Consider the following 14,768-nt stretch of genomic DNA (forward strand, 5'->3'; position numbering starts at 1 on the left):
GAATGAGGCGTGATTCCCAAACAACTGTGCGACTTTCTGGGAGGGATGGGGGGCGGGTATTGAGGGGCTGGGGATGTTTGGGGAAAAGGGACGCGGAATCTTCCCGTTCCTTTTTTGCGTTGTTTCCTCCATTCAACTGCAGAGCAACTCTCGATCTCCCCCCTCTACCCCCCATTTTTTTTTTCCCCCGGGCTGGAAAGAGGTCGTGGTCCCTTTAAGTCCCGCCCCTCCCTCCCCCAAAACTTCCCAGTGTCTGCTCTCTTTTCGATCTCGGACGGCCGGCCAGGCTCGCCGCCGAACTGGTAGGGGCTGGGGGCGAGGGGTCAGGGAGGAGTGAGGGGGGATCCCAGGGAGGCGCCGCCCGGGGCCCGCGACCACGGCCCGTGTGCAAGGGGTGGGGGAGGGGCGGAGGCCGGGAGCGCGGGTGTGCAGATAACGCGGCAGCCCGGTCGCCAGCCGTGGGCGCGCTCGGGCAGCCAAGCTGCCTGGAACTTGCCGCGCGTGGGACGGTTCCGTCGCGTCCCGTCGGCGCGCGCCGGCGCGAGGGGCGTCCGGGCCCGGCGCGGGGGCGGGGAGGGGAGGGGCCCCTCTCTCCCCTCCCCCCACCGCATTCCTCTGACGTCTGGACCTCGCGACCCCGCCCTTCAGTCGGAGCCGCACTGCCTTAATTCCGTCGCACTGATCACGTGTTGGAGGCGCTGCGCCGTCCCCCATCTCCGTTCGGCCGGCTCTTTCGGATCTTTTCGGGGTGATTGGGAGCTGATTTACATCTCCACCAGCCCACTCCAACTTTCGTATCTCCTCAAACCCGCGGACCTACCAGGACTGTCCCACTCTCTTAGTGCCACTGACCCCATTTCAAACTTAGTTTCCACTAGGACCCCTATTTCGGGAACCCCCTTTCACCCGAGTGGAAAGGTTCCAGAGCATCTTTGGTGGGCGTCCCCGCATTTACCACGTCTATCTCCTCGCTTTCTAAGAGCAGCGTCCCCTCCTCCTCTCCCCCCTCCTCCGCCAGCAGGCAGCCCCATAAGTTTAAAGCCCTTAGGGTGGGATCCTAGGTCACCCCCCCAGCCCCGCCCCCAGGTTCCGGCTGTTGGGCGTCGTTGCACCTTAGAGACTTGGGAAGGTGTTCTCTGCGGGGTGGCCCTACCCGCCTCGGAGGAAACAAGGCCCGCCAGACGCTTAGAATACCCTAACTACTCCCCTTTGCAGAGTGCTGGCACTGTGCCGGGTGCTGTACCTGGCGCTTGGTAGGGTGGCCAGCTTCACTAAGGCCGAGGCAGAGACCACCGCTCCCTTGCTCACACAAGCACTTCAACGCTACGGAAAAAGCCACCAAATTGTGACGACCCAGAGTAGTAAGGGCTGTCGCGTGAGAACCATTGGCCTGAGCGATCAGGGGTTATTATGGGGGAAGCCGAGGGTCTGGGCTGGTAGGGACAAGGAACGCTTCTCAGAGTGAGCAGAGCACGAACAAGAGAAATTTATTCTTTAGCTCTGGCAGGAGGGATAGCGGAGAAAGTGTTCTAGGTGGAAGGGCCTGCTCGGGCCAAAGATACAGAGGTGCGCGAAAGATCCTTCCCTTTCTGCAAAATGAAAGGAGTTATTTGTGGTTGAATTTAGTGGTAGAGTGGTGAAAGGACGCCGGAGAACTGGACTGGGTCATAAGATAGTAGGCAATAGCAAATGGTTTTATACTGAAGGAAAGGGTCAGATTGGGTTCAAAAAAATTTTCTCTGGCGTTGTGAAGGTTAGAGATGGAGAGGAATAGAATATAGTGATGGGGACAGAGCTGCACTGGCAGTTGCCCTTCTAACTTAGTTTGCCCTTGTGGGGCTGCTTACAGCAGTAAATAAAGACTCAAGGTACTTCAGGCCTTCCCTCCTTTAGAGGGTCGCCCCGCCTCCAGAGGCGCCTGAAAGCGATTCGCGCATGCGTCCTCTCCTCCGATCCTTTCCTAGACTGCGCCAAAGAGCGCCTACGGGTCAGGGATGGGCTCTCCTTTTTCACCCAATCAGGGGCCACCAGTGGTCCTACCGTCTGGTGAGAGGACTCTTTCCACTCTCAACTGACTAATCGGGCGTCTTGCAGAAGATGGACACCTGCAGTAGCCAGTGGAGAGAGGCAAAGGGGAGGGGCCTCCTTGGTTCCTTGCGGAGAGGCGCGGGAAGGTAGTCGCTGTGACGGAAGACTAAGGGCTTTCGGTTTGATGGATTAGCGAGGAGACCAATGAAAGTGGGAAGGAGGCGGGGCTTTTGGGGAGAGTGGGGAGCGCCGCTCCTATCAGGTGCTCCTAACGAGGCCAGGCAGTGTCAGAAATCTGACCAATCAAGTTGGAGTTTATTTTAAGGCGGTGGGGTCGGAGAAATGACTGGCAGAAAGCGCTCGCCTATAAGGAGTGTCCCAGACAAACAAGGGCGGGCACTCCTGCAGAACGGCGTGGGCTTTACCCAATCGTTGCGCAAGGCGTTTGGAGGCTTCCCCTCCCCCAGCGGCGGGACCACTGGCTCCCCCTATCGGGTGGGGGCGGCCGGTGACGGGCGTGTCCCTCCCCCAATGAGAGGCGGGGGGAGGCGGGTTCTGGGCCGCCATGTCGCGGAGGCTGCTGCCCCGGGCGGAGAAGCGGCGTCGGAGGCTGGAGCAGAGGCAGCAGCCGGAGGAGCAGCGGAGGCGGTCCGGAGCGATGGTGAAGATGGCGGCGGCGGGCGGCGGAGGCGGCGGTGGCCGCTACTACGGCGGCGGCAGTGAGGGCGGCCGGGCCCCTAAACGGCTCAAGACTGACAACGCTGGCGACCAGCATGGAGGCGGCGGCGGCGGTGGAGGAGCCGGGGCGGCGGGCGGTGGCGGCGGGGTGAGGCCAGGGCCCTAAGCGCCGGAGACGGCCGGGGAGGGAGGGGAAAATTCTCACGTTGAGGGCATTTATTTTGGGGAGAGGGGGGCTACGCGCACGCGCCCAGGCCCTCGCGCCGTGGACGGGGTGGGGGAGGGGAAGGCGTTGGGCAAACGGCGGGGTTTGCGCGAGGACAGGCGCTTGCGCGTGCGCGCTCTACAGAGCGGGGTGTGGGGGGCGGAGGAAACTGCTCGCGCTGCAGGTGGCGCAGTGCGCAGGCGCCGCGGGCTGGCTTGTGGGGCCCGGGCACGCGGTCGGGCCGATTTTTTCTTTATCATTTTCTTTTCTGGCCCCATGCGCAGGCGCACTTCTCTTGCCTGGGCCTTGTGGGTGGTTGGGGGCGGGGGCACCGCGTGAGCGGGGAACGAGTGGGCGGTAGCCTTTTCCGTGCCTGAGTGGGGTATTCTGCGTGATCGCTATTTGATTTTTGTAGCGTCATGGTTTGTCTCAGTACAGAAATTGATATCTTTGAGGATATTCTCCCAGTCCAGAATATCTGCCTCATTTTTGTGGGCATTAAAAACCGGAAGAAAGCGTTGTGAGAGGTCTTTTTAGCCGTTTGGAAGTTGAACCAAGCTTTCAAGTTATCACAAGTTTGCTTACATTTTCTGGGGGTTAACTGGGTGCCGTAGGTTTGATGAACCCAAATGTTCCTTGAGGGGTGGGCACTTTGTAAGGGATTCAGCCTCTTCAGTCTCCTGCTCGGAAAAGACAACCAATTGTTACTCCTGGCTTGGAGCCCATTCCCTCCTCCTTGGAAGTTCCTGAAGCCTTGTCTCGTTCAGCCATTTGCAGAGTTTTCCACGGTTTAGCGGCGCTCTGTAGCCGTGATTTACTAGCATTTAAACCATGCCAGGCCTTGTTGCACGCATTTGAAAGGTATCTTAATTGAGTTCTTAACACTCCTCTATGAGGTAAAGGATGGGCTTACTATTCCCCACTTACAGAGGCAAGGTAAATTCCTTTAGGTCTTGTAGCTAGTCTGAGGAGGGACAGGGATTAGAACTTAGGACTGTGGAACTCCAAATCGCTGATCTAGTAACCCTCAGGCGAGTGTGGCTCCTGTGGTTTATTCCTGAAATAGAATCCAATTCTGCCCATGTTACATGGTCTTCTGTTTGGTGGTTCTCACATGGGAGGCTGGGCCCAGAGCCCAGGAGAGGTGGAGAAAGTTACTTTGCTCTTTCTTGATTCCCAGACACTTTTGTCTGTGGGTGGGAAGATACTTCCCCTGGGAAGGGAACTGTTGATTTTTAGTGGTACAGGTTGGATCTTCTCTTCTTTTGAAAGACTTTACTGTCTTTTTCGTTAGTCTGACCTAGGTAGTATTTTCCAATACAGATTTTGGTGAGAGAGTAAAGACTAGAGGCAGTCAAGACTGGCCTGGATGCCATGGTGTCTGAGGCACCTGCTGGACCTGGGGATGAGTGGTGGGGAGCAGCAGTGCTTGGCTGTGTGGTGATCGTAGGTTCCTCCACTAGGGGAGGGGCAGAAAAACTTGGGTGAATGCAGCAGAAAATTGAGTCCCCTTTCCAAGCCACTCTTTTCCCACATTTGTTTGACCAGTGGGAAGAGACTGGTGCTGGGAAGACTGTAAGATGGGACTTGGGACTTGTCTGGTCCTCCATTTTGCCTTCATCAGAAACTACAGTAAGAGCCATTAGGCATGTGGCCATACACTCAGGCCTTCTGCTCTGCTGACCCAGAATCCTTTTGGGGTGATTGGTTGAATTGCTGCCCCTAGTTGCCTGCGCTGTATGTCTTTTCTGGGTGACACACTCGAATGTTTTATCTGTCTGAGTCCCCACTGGCACAGAAGCCAATAATCCACCGTCTTGTACAGCAGAAAGTGAAGTCTTATTTTTGCTTCCTTTCTCAGGAGAACTACGATGACCCGCACAAAACCCCCGCCTCCCCAGTTGTCCACATCAGGGGCCTGATTGACGGCGTGGTGGAAGCTGACCTTGTGGAGGCCTTGCAGGAGTTTGGACCCATCAGGTACTCAGCTCAGAGGCCAGGGGTTGGGTGTTCAGATGAGTTAACTCCTTGGTGTCCTGTGTGTCACCGGGTTTCTGGTTAGAAGTAACTTGGCCATTTCGGTCCAGGTTCCTTTAGCTAGGTCCTGGGGCTCCATTACTCCTGGGGTTAGCCATTGTATTTGGATAAGTTACAGCAAGTTCCGTGTCTTTTTCTCCTTCCTTTTTTTTTTCTCTCTCTCTGCCTTGTAATTTTGGCACATGGTGAGTAATGGGAATAGGGTGGTGAACACCACTGTCTTTATTCCTCCCAGACAGTTGCCTACCCAGAGTGGTTAACACTGTGATAGGGGAAACCCAGGTGTCTGTGGGAGGCATCTGACTCGATCAGGTGAGGGAGGGGTTGGGAAGGAAGGCTGCCCAGAGAAGCTGATGCCAAAGCCGCACACACCTCTTTTGCTTGTCGTGCCACTTACTGCAAGGGGTGTTCAGGTCAAGAAACCACGACGGGCACAGAGGAGTCCAGAGGCCAGGGAGGAGTCGGATCACAGATAACTGAGGCCGTCCTCTGACTCTTGTCTCCATCCCCCTGAGAGGATTGCAACCTGTGTTCTCTTTGCCAGTTATGTGGTGGTAATGCCTAAGAAGAGACAAGCGTTGGTGGAATTTGAAGATGTGTTGGGGGCTTGCAATGCCGTGAACTACGCAGCCGACAACCAGATCTACATCGCGGGCCACCCAGCTTTTGTCAATTACTCTACCAGCCAGAAAATCTCCCGCCCCGGGGACTCGGATGACTCCAGGAGCGTCAACAGTGTGCTTCTCTTTACCATCCTGAACCCCATCTATTCGATTACCACGGTGCGTGCCAGTGGTTATTCGTTAAGGTTCTTCTGTGGAATCTCCCTCCTGCCTTTTCTCCCTGTCTTCTCCCATGACCCAGACTGACCTGCCAGTGTCCCTTCATCTTGCCTGTGTTTGGTTTTTATAGGATGTTCTTTATACTATCTGTAACCCTTGTGGTCCTGTCCAGAGAATTGTCATTTTCCGGAAGAATGGAGTCCAGGCTATGGTGGAATATCCTTTGTTGGGAAATGGGTGTTCCTTGAGATGGGATCTCACAGGGCTCGGTAGGAATCCATCTTTTCAACCAGCACGTGTCTCCTGAACGCCTGCCGTGTGCCAGATGCCTTCATAGAGCCCATGGTCTCATGGATGGGATGGTTAATAAACGATCACACCTAAATAGGCCCTTGAACAGCACAGATTTGAACTCTGTGGGTCCACTTAAGGTGTATCTCACTCACTAAATGTATACTACGGTATTATGTCATCTGTGGTTGGTTAAATACATGGATTTTCAACTGCACAGAGAGTTGGTGCCCCTAAAACACACACACGTACATGTTCAAGTGTTGTGTAGTGTGAAAGTACAGGGTTTAAAGTGTGAAGGGAAAGAAGAATGTGCCATGAGATACAAAAGGAAAGAATTTACAGGGGTTCTGGGAAGGTCTCTGAGGAGATGCTGTCCTTGTTTCCATGTAGAGGTAAGAACTGATATTTAGGCTGAGGACACCACATCTGCAGAGGTCCTCAGGTGGGCAGGAGCTTAGCGTTGCAGGAAGTGAACAGCCTGACAACTGAAGAGTAGCTGACGAGGGGGAGAGGGTTCCTTAGGACATTGGAAGAAGTTACGGCATCCCGGGCAGTGGGGTGAACTTGGGTCAGGGTGCAGTGGTGGGAAGTCACTGATGGGTTTTCAGGGCAGGAGTATAATCTAGTTAACGTTTCAGAGATTGTTCAGGCTTAGTCAAGGCGTGTAGAAGCCAGGGCGGGGGTGGGGGGGAGATGAGGCTGAAGAAGAAGGTGACTTGGCCTGTGAGGCTGGCAGAGAAGGTTGTTGCCGTGGGGCAGGGCAGGGGAGTACAGGTCTGAGCATTTGGGGCAGCACTCCAGCTGTGTCTGCACAAGTGGCTGGTGGCTATGGGCAGTGAACTAACCCCGAAGCCCGCTTGGAGCAGTCTTTGGGGTGCTACTTGTCCTCATCCCTCTCTGGTGCAACTTGAAGCTCTTTTCAGAGAGCTCTTGGGATGGGACTTTCCCTTAACTTTACTCACATTTGACTCTGTGCAGAGTGCCCAGCGGGCCAAGGCCTCACTCAATGGGGCTGACATCTACTCAGGCTGTTGCACTCTGAAGATTGAGTATGCGAAGGTAGGTCTGGGAAATGGCTGCCCCTTGTCAGCTTCCTAGGTGAGCCTGGAGCCTGGCTGACCTCAAGCTTTTTTTTGTCCCTGCAGCCTACACGCTTAAACGTGTTCAAGAATGATCAGGATACTTGGGACTACACAAACCCCAATCTCAGTGGACAAGGTAATCCTGACGGCAGCTTTGTTTTAAACATACCCGCCTTGCCTTCACTTGACTAGCGCACTTCATAGACCTGGACTCAGGGTTATGTAATGCCATTGGGCTCCTGTGGACATGGGAGGGCCTTGGGGGTCAGCTCTTGGAAGATATACTCCAGTGGGAGGGGGTGAATGAGGGGCCTCTGTAGGTCCTATAGCTGCTGCTTGTGGCCCTTTGATGCAGCAGGGGATGCAGGGTCAAGGCAGAGGCCTGGGTGGGGTGGGGAGCAGGGCCTCACTGAGCACAGGCCATGGCAGTGGCTTACAAACCAGTAGCAGCTCCCAAACGGATTCTGCTGCTTTTCTTCTAGGAGCCTGCTTAGGGTCACTGACCCCATTCTCACTGGGCCAGGAATGGTCCTCTTGCTCTCCACTCTTGACAGGGTCTGCTTCTGGGGGGCACAGATTGGGGATGTGACGAGGGCTCCCAGGCCCTTGCAGCAGAGCCTTTGAGCAAGTTGACCTTGTGGAGGTGAGACACCCTGGATTGGAGCAGGGCGGACACGCCTCACCTCACTTGTAGAGGGAATGCAACATCTCTGCAGGGGGCCCAAATGGACAACCCCCTTCCTAGAATCTGTCAAGAATGGTTTGCCTTGGATAGGAGGGAGAGGTGGAGCATTGCCTTTGAAAAACAGCGGCGCCCCCTCAGCAAGACCATCCATCTCTGTTTCTGTCTTGGTCTGATACGTCGGACTAGGCCATGGGCTGAGGGAGGTGGCTGGTGGCTGACATCTCACAGGCCCTGGGGGGCCAGAGGCCCCCATTCCTAGGCAGGCCTGTCTTGTTCGCCCTTGCAGCTGGGAAGCCGTGGGCCGGGTGGGCTAGACTCTTCCCCAGGACCCTCACAATGGGCGCTGTGGGGCTCGCTGCCCCCTCCAGAGGTCAGAGACAAATTGGTGACCGAGTGAATGTACCAGAGCGGGCAATGGCATTACATGACTGCTAACAGAAACACGGCAACCAACCATTTCTTCTCCAAGGAACATAAATAGAAGATGTGCAGACCGGCAAGGGCTAGTGGCAGGGGCTGGCTGTGCATTGGTTTTGATGCCTCTCAGCTTTGGCTGCCCCCAGGCTGGGGGTCAAAAACGAGAGCTGTTGAGGTGACCTGGAGTGAGGGAGGTGCTTCGCCACCCCCTCGGGAACCAGACTTCAGCGGCTCTGCCTCTGCACATTGCTCACCAACACACAGGGTAGAAACCACTAGCTCTTCCTGGAGAGAACAGAACACGCAGCCTCCACCACGTCCCCAGAAACAGCCGCAGACTTGAGCTCACTACATCAAGAACACCACACCGCGCTCCAAGGAACAGCTACAAGCACAGAGGCAGACAGAGACAAAGAAAGAGGCGCAACATGGCAGCAGACACTGCTTTCTTACTAAACATTAAAAAAATGCCAAAATCCAAGCAAACTTGAACCCGAAAATGTACACAGAAGTAGGAAACACAGAGAACAGAGCTCTCCCAGCCAGCCAGCGGCGCTCTTTTCGGAGAACGTTTCATAGACTGAAGTAGATTCCATGGGCCTCCAAGACAATAGGATCCTCTCCATTCCTCGCCATGTGGGTTTGGTTTTTTTTGTTTTTCGTTTTTTAAGTCCTTTGGTTTGGGGAGGGCCTTCTTTTTTTTTTTTTTTTCTGTTTTGATATTTTTATTTTTTCTGCAGTCATCGGCTGCCAACATAATCTGCACCAACTGGAGATCAGAAACCAAAAAAAACCAAAAACTTAAACCACAACAGCAGCAAAAAATCAAAAAAACCAAAACAGACCTAAAACCAAACAGCCAAACAGCTCAGAGGTACACAGTTACCTGCTGGCGGGTAACTGGGAGTGCTCCCAAGGCCAAAAGCGCGGGCATAGTGGGGCCACTGGCACACCTCATAACCAGGAGACACGCACACGGAACGCTACACAGCCAGAAGCACCGCACTGCAGCACACAATGTGAGGAGGTGACAACATGGAGGGACACTACCCACTTCATACACCTTTATTTTCCACTTTTCTGATATCTTCTGAGGACAGAACATCTGTGAGCCATTTTTGATTTAATCAAAACATTGACTTTTAAAACAATTCTTTAAAAAAGTTGTATCGGATGTGTACCGTAACTTGTATTTATGACTGTAAAACCATGTGATGCAGGGTCGCAGTGTATGTTTGATGGGACGCCATCTTTCAGAACTGTGCTAACTCACTGTTGAAGCGTCCAATGGTAAGAGAAAATACAGATTTGTTTTTTGTGACAAATGGACATTGTACTCTGTACTTCTGCTGTAAGTAGCCCTTTTCCATCTTTGTAATGACTGTTGGAAAACAAAACCCAGGCCGGGTGGCAGGAAGGGGCAGTGTTCCCGAGCCCTGGGTTTTTGGAGTCAGCCAGGCCTGGGTTGAAGTCCCAGCTTGGCCACTAATTTGCTTTGTGACCTTGGGCCGAAGTGTATTATAACTGCTCAGTTAAAAGTTAAGTGCTCATTTTCCTTATCTGTAAAACGGGACTAAAATAGTACCTACCTCATAGGGTTGTTGTGAGGAATTGAAGAAACGGTGATGTCTGTCTGTAAAGTACTTAGCACAGTGTTTGCCACTCAAGTGCTAAGTTAACGGTAGCGATTTTGAACTGCAGTTGGGGTTGGGGCGGGGTGGAACTGCGCCATTGTCTGAGACTGTCGATGCCTTGTACATGACTGCTCATTTGAACTGATGTTGATGTCGCCCTGTTTGTCCTTTCCTACGATCCCTCTTCTTGGGGTGGATGTGACTAGAGGGGAGGGTGACTGGTACCAAGATTGAGAAAGTCTTCTCTCTAGAGAGTGGGCCCTAGCACGCTCAGACCCTTGGGGCTTTGTGGGCCCAATTTTATTTTTCTACCCTTCCCTGTGTTATTTTCTGGCTCTTAACTCCTCTCCCTTCATTGGGAGTTATTTTAGAAATCTGTTCCCGGCCTCCATATCAGCTTCCATAGTGGCTGCAGCTTCCCCAGAGGGGGAGCTCGGGAAGGTGAGAGGCCCAGAACCTGGCTTCATCCTTCACGGATGAAGGAAAGCAGCCTGCTTGGAGTGGGCGGCGGGAGGGACAGTGGGCTCCACCCTTGAGGCCTGGGCTTCATGCCCACCCTGGGTCCGGCCACAGGAAGGAAGCCCCAGTAACCCTTGTGAGGAAGGAAAGGCCACTGCCCAGGCCCTCAGGAGCTGAGGGATGCTGAGATCAGCCTCTGTAGTCAGGAGGGAGAGAGATACCTCTTTTTCCAAGTTAGGTTCTAACTGTTCTCTCTGTCTGCAGGTGACCCTGGCAGCAACCCTAACAAACGCCAGAGGCAGCCCCCTCTCCTCGGAGATCACCCCGCAGAATATGGTGAGGGCAGGGGGTTCCCCTCCGTGGACTCCCGTGGCTCATGTGCCCCTGCCCGCCGCCCGACACGCAAATTCTCACCCGTCCTCCCTCTCTTTCCTTCCCACCCCCCAGGAGGGCCCCACGGTGGGTACCACAGCCATTACCATGATGAGGGCTACGGGCCCCCCCCACCTCACTACGAAGGGAGAAGGATGGGCCCACCAGTGGGGGGTCACCGCCGGGGCCCAAGTCGCTACGGTCCCCAGTATGGGCACCCCCCACCCCCTCCCCCACCACCCGAGTATGGCCCCCACGCCGACAGCCCTGTGCTCATGGTCTATGGCTTGGATCAGTCTAAGATGAACTGTGACCGGGTCTTCAATGTCTTCTGCTTGTATGGCAACGTGGAGAAGGTGAGCTTCCGCTAGGTCCACTGCTTTCCTTAGAGACCTGGCAGCCCCAGGGGAGGCCCCGACCTTTTGGCCCCCCAGTGAGCAAAGAAGGGGGAAGGAGCGTGTTTAGGAGCAAGCAGGTCCAGAGAGGGTAACTAGTTTTAATCAGGTGACATTGCAGATGGATTTGATTTGGTTCTCATGCTATGTGGGTGATTTTTTTTTTAATTTTCAGTGTTTTTTTTTTTTTTAAAAAAGACTTTATCACATGAAAGTGTTAGTACTTAATATTACATAAATATTACGGTGTATAAAAGTTATCCATCACAGTTAAAGATCATTATGTAAGGATTTTCTCTGGAACACTTCAGATGATATGGCAACACTGAGCCTTCCTGCCTTGCCTGGGATAACAGTTGGCTGGGGCTGTCTGGTGACTGCCCACCTCAGACTAGGTCATTTCTTCTGTCAAACCCATCTGGGTCCTGGAAGCCTTTGAGTTTACAGCCCCTGGCCTGGCCCATTAATATTAGCAGCTAATAACGTGTCAAGCGGGTTTTTTTGTACCACTGTTAAAAGTGCTTTAAATGTTGTAAGTTGTTTCATTCTCACAAGAATCCTTAGTGAGACAAGCAGCAGAAGTGAAAGCATGGGGGGCAGATAACTTGCCCAGGTTCACATACCTTTTTGTGCAGGACTCAGAGCTGACACTGTTTTTAGTGTTTTTATACCATAACCCACATAGTCATGACTCAGTATCTGTATATATGTCTGTTGATGGAAATAGCTGTTTTTTCCTCCCACCATTCCTGCTTTTCTGTTGTGCTTTGTTAAATGACCCACTCATGGGTCAGGTCCTGAGGTTAGGGAAAGACTGCCTAGTCTTTGCTGCCCAACTTGGGCTGAGCACTTGCTGTGGGCCAGACATGCTTCTCTGTTCTCCTGGCTCCTCACAAGGGAGGAGGTGGAAGCCTCGATCCAGAGCAGGAGTTGACTTCCTTCTAACTGACTTGGAAGGGACAGAAGGGTCTCTGACAGCTGGGCGGTGGTGCTGATCACGGCTACTCTCCTCAAGGTGAAATTCATGAAAAGCAAGCCAGGGGCCGCCATGGTGGAGATGGCTGATGGATATGCTGTGGACCGGGCCATCACTCACCTCAACAACAACTTCATGTTTGGGCAGAAGCTGAATGTCTGGTAGGTACCCAGGCTCCTCGGGCTTGGGGAGGGTTGGAGAGGGACTGAGGAGAGAAGGGAGGGGGAATGGGGCCCACTCTGGACAGAGGTCAGAGGAGCACAGAGAAGCCAAGTGCTTGTCCAGGCTGGAGTTGGGCGTGCAGGTGTGTTCCCAGATGCTCTTCTGAAACAGCGGGCGAAAGTGTGTCGGCCTCTCCTCAGCTGTGGCATACCGTGCTGTCAGACAGGAAGGAGGCCACAGTATGAGGTGGGGGACAACTTGAGGTCTGACACAGGGCTCCCCTTCCCTCCTGCAGTGTCTCCAAGCAACCAGCCATCATGCCCGGTCAGTCATACGGGCTAGAAGATGGGTCCTGCAGTTACAAAGACTTCAGTGAGTCAAGGAACAACCGGTTCTCCACTCCAGAGCAGGCAGCCAAGAACCGCATCCAGCACCCTAGCAACGTGCTGCACTTTTTCAACGCCCCTCTGGAGGTGACTGAGGAGAATTTCTTTGAGGTGGGTGCCGTGGACTTGGTCCTTCAGCATAGCCATCTGAGGAGGCCATTCATTTTTGAATTTTAACGAATATCTATTGAGCTGCTCTGCTGGGCTCTGGGTTGGGTGCTAGGGACATAGCAGGGACCAAGAAAGGCTCAAAATGGCACCAAACTTCCAGCAACAGTGGAGTTTGCCATGCTGCTTGTATTTTTGGCAAGTCAGAGTGGCTGCTCATTTGCCTTGAAACATTCCTCCGTCTGGGTGACGGACTGGTGATTGGAGTCCAATCTCGAAACATCCACACTGTCAGGCCATCTGGGGCCTAGATGACATTAGAAGGGAGGGTCCCATTATGGTGCTGTCAGAGGGAACCGGGGCAGCTTTGGGGAAGGGTGGAAGTCTGACTGTGGAGTTGGACTTTGGGCCTTATTGTGGCCTGAGGTGTTGCTGTTCGGTTTAGCAAACATTTACCTAGTGCCAGAACACACCCAAATAACAGCTGAAGATGGGAAATTTAAAAAGCAGTTTCCCGGTTTTAGGCAACAAAATAGTTAAGAGCAGTGTTTCTCAACCTTTGGGGGGATTACAGGGACACCTTAGAATGTGTGATAAAAGCTTAGAAACTCTTTTGTCCCGAAAAGTCCAAGTGTTCAGCTGTGGTGTGCTTGAATTCCGCCATGTGGCACTCCTTGTGTTTCTAAGTCTGTCTGTTCTTTTTGTTTTGGCCACGCAGCATGCGGGATCTTAGTTCCCTGACCAGGGATCAGACCCATGCCCCCTGCGGTGGAAGCGTGGAGTCTTAACCACTGAAACACCAGGGAAGTCCTTTGAGTCTGTTTTCTGTTTCTGTTGCAGATCTGCGATGAGCTGGGAGTGAAGCGGCCATCTTCTGTGAAAGTATTCTCAGGCAAAAGTGAGTAAACTGCCCCACCTTCATCCCCCGTTCCTTGACTGTAGATGGGCAGCTCCCTGGCTTCTGCTCAGGTCAGCCTCAAACCTTTGTTTTTCCCATCAGGTGAACGCAGCTCCTCTGGGCTGCTGGAGTGGGAATCCAAGAGCGATGCCCTGGAGACTCTGGGCTTCCTGAACCATTATCAGATGAAAAACCCAAGTGAGTATCTGTGGGTCCTGCGGTCATCCATCCCCCTTGTTGCTTAATGGGTTGGCTCGCTTCGGGCCAGAGCCATCCTTCCTGCCATCAAGATAGGGCCCCAGGGATTTCCTTACTGTCACTGACACAGGCAGCAGCCTGATGTCTCATGTGGGAGGGCCAGCCTAGCTGCTCGCTGCCACCGGCTCCGCCAGCCTGTCCTCCAGGGAGCTGCCATTCTCTGTGCATCAGAGGCTGGCTCAATACCCAGGAAAGGGGGCCGTAAGAGCCAGCAGGTAAAATTTGCCCACCCAGTTCCTGGGCAGGCCTATTGTGTGCCAGCTGAAAAGCTGGGAATAGGATCCTCCATGGAATTGAAGGAAGAGGAGGAGAAATGCCTTGTGTGTTAGTCTTGTTTTTGAGTCTCAAAAGTGGCAGTGAAGAGTTTGACCCTTGCAGTTGAATTGCAGAAAATGAGAGGTGTGTGCAAAACCAGGGGAACTCTGGGTGGGGGGAGCATCCAGAGAGGGGTCCAGTTACACCTCTGTCCTCTCTTTTGCAGATGGGCCATACCCTTACACCCTGAAGTTGTGTTTCTCCACCGCTCAGCACGCCTCCTAATTAGGTGCCTATGGAGAGTCCCATCTGAGCAGGAAAACATTTCTTTCCTTTATGCTGGTTTTTTCTTTTGTTTTGTTTTGTTTTGCAGATGTTCCTGTATTCTTTTTTTTTTAATGCTAGGTTAGTAGAGGCTTAACCATAATGGAAACGCTGGAAGTCTAAAGGGGGAGGGGAAGGGGAACTGATATCTCCCAAGATTAACCTTCACTTTTTAAAAATTATTGTACATGTGATTTTTTTTTTTTTCCTGTTCATACATTTGTGCTGTCCATGTACTCTTGGCACATTTCAATAAAATTGTTTGGAAAATAAACGTAGCACTTTCTGGGATTCTGGGGGTGTCTACTTCCCTCACACTCAGTCTTCAGAAGA

General features: G+C 53.2%; 1 protein-coding gene across 4 annotated transcripts; it reads left to right on the forward strand.

The window, feature by feature from the left end:
- Nucleotides 1–254: 254 nt before the first annotated feature.
- Nucleotides 255–14,710, forward strand: HNRNPL (heterogeneous nuclear ribonucleoprotein L). 4 transcript variants are annotated; one of them, XM_032613211.1, is made up of 13 exons: nucleotides 255–302; nucleotides 4,773–4,891; nucleotides 5,493–5,730; nucleotides 5,861–5,946; nucleotides 6,987–7,083; nucleotides 7,170–7,242; nucleotides 10,566–10,637; nucleotides 10,749–11,029; nucleotides 12,084–12,205; nucleotides 12,502–12,703; nucleotides 13,541–13,598; nucleotides 13,701–13,796; nucleotides 14,338–14,710. In XM_032613211.1, exons 3-13 carry the CDS (start codon nucleotides 5,506–5,508, stop codon nucleotides 14,394–14,396), a joined length of 1,371 nt encoding a protein of 456 aa, XP_032469102.1. In that variant the 5' UTR covers nucleotides 255–302; nucleotides 4,773–4,891; nucleotides 5,493–5,505; the 3' UTR covers nucleotides 14,397–14,710. The 4 variants fall into 4 exon arrangements, with proteins under 4 accessions (XP_032469102.1, XP_032469103.1, XP_032469100.1 ...); XM_032613210.1 differs by lacking the exon at nucleotides 255–302 and adding an exon at nucleotides 2,585–2,854; XM_032613212.1 differs by having other exon boundaries at nucleotides 258–302; nucleotides 10,566–11,029; nucleotides 14,338–14,709.
- Nucleotides 14,711–14,768: the final 58 nt, after the last annotated feature.

This window comes from Phocoena sinus, chromosome 19 (genome assembly GCF_008692025.1).
Source record: "Phocoena sinus isolate mPhoSin1 chromosome 19, mPhoSin1.pri, whole genome shotgun sequence".
Classification (NCBI taxonomy): Eukaryota; Metazoa; Chordata; class Mammalia; order Artiodactyla; family Phocoenidae; genus Phocoena; species Phocoena sinus.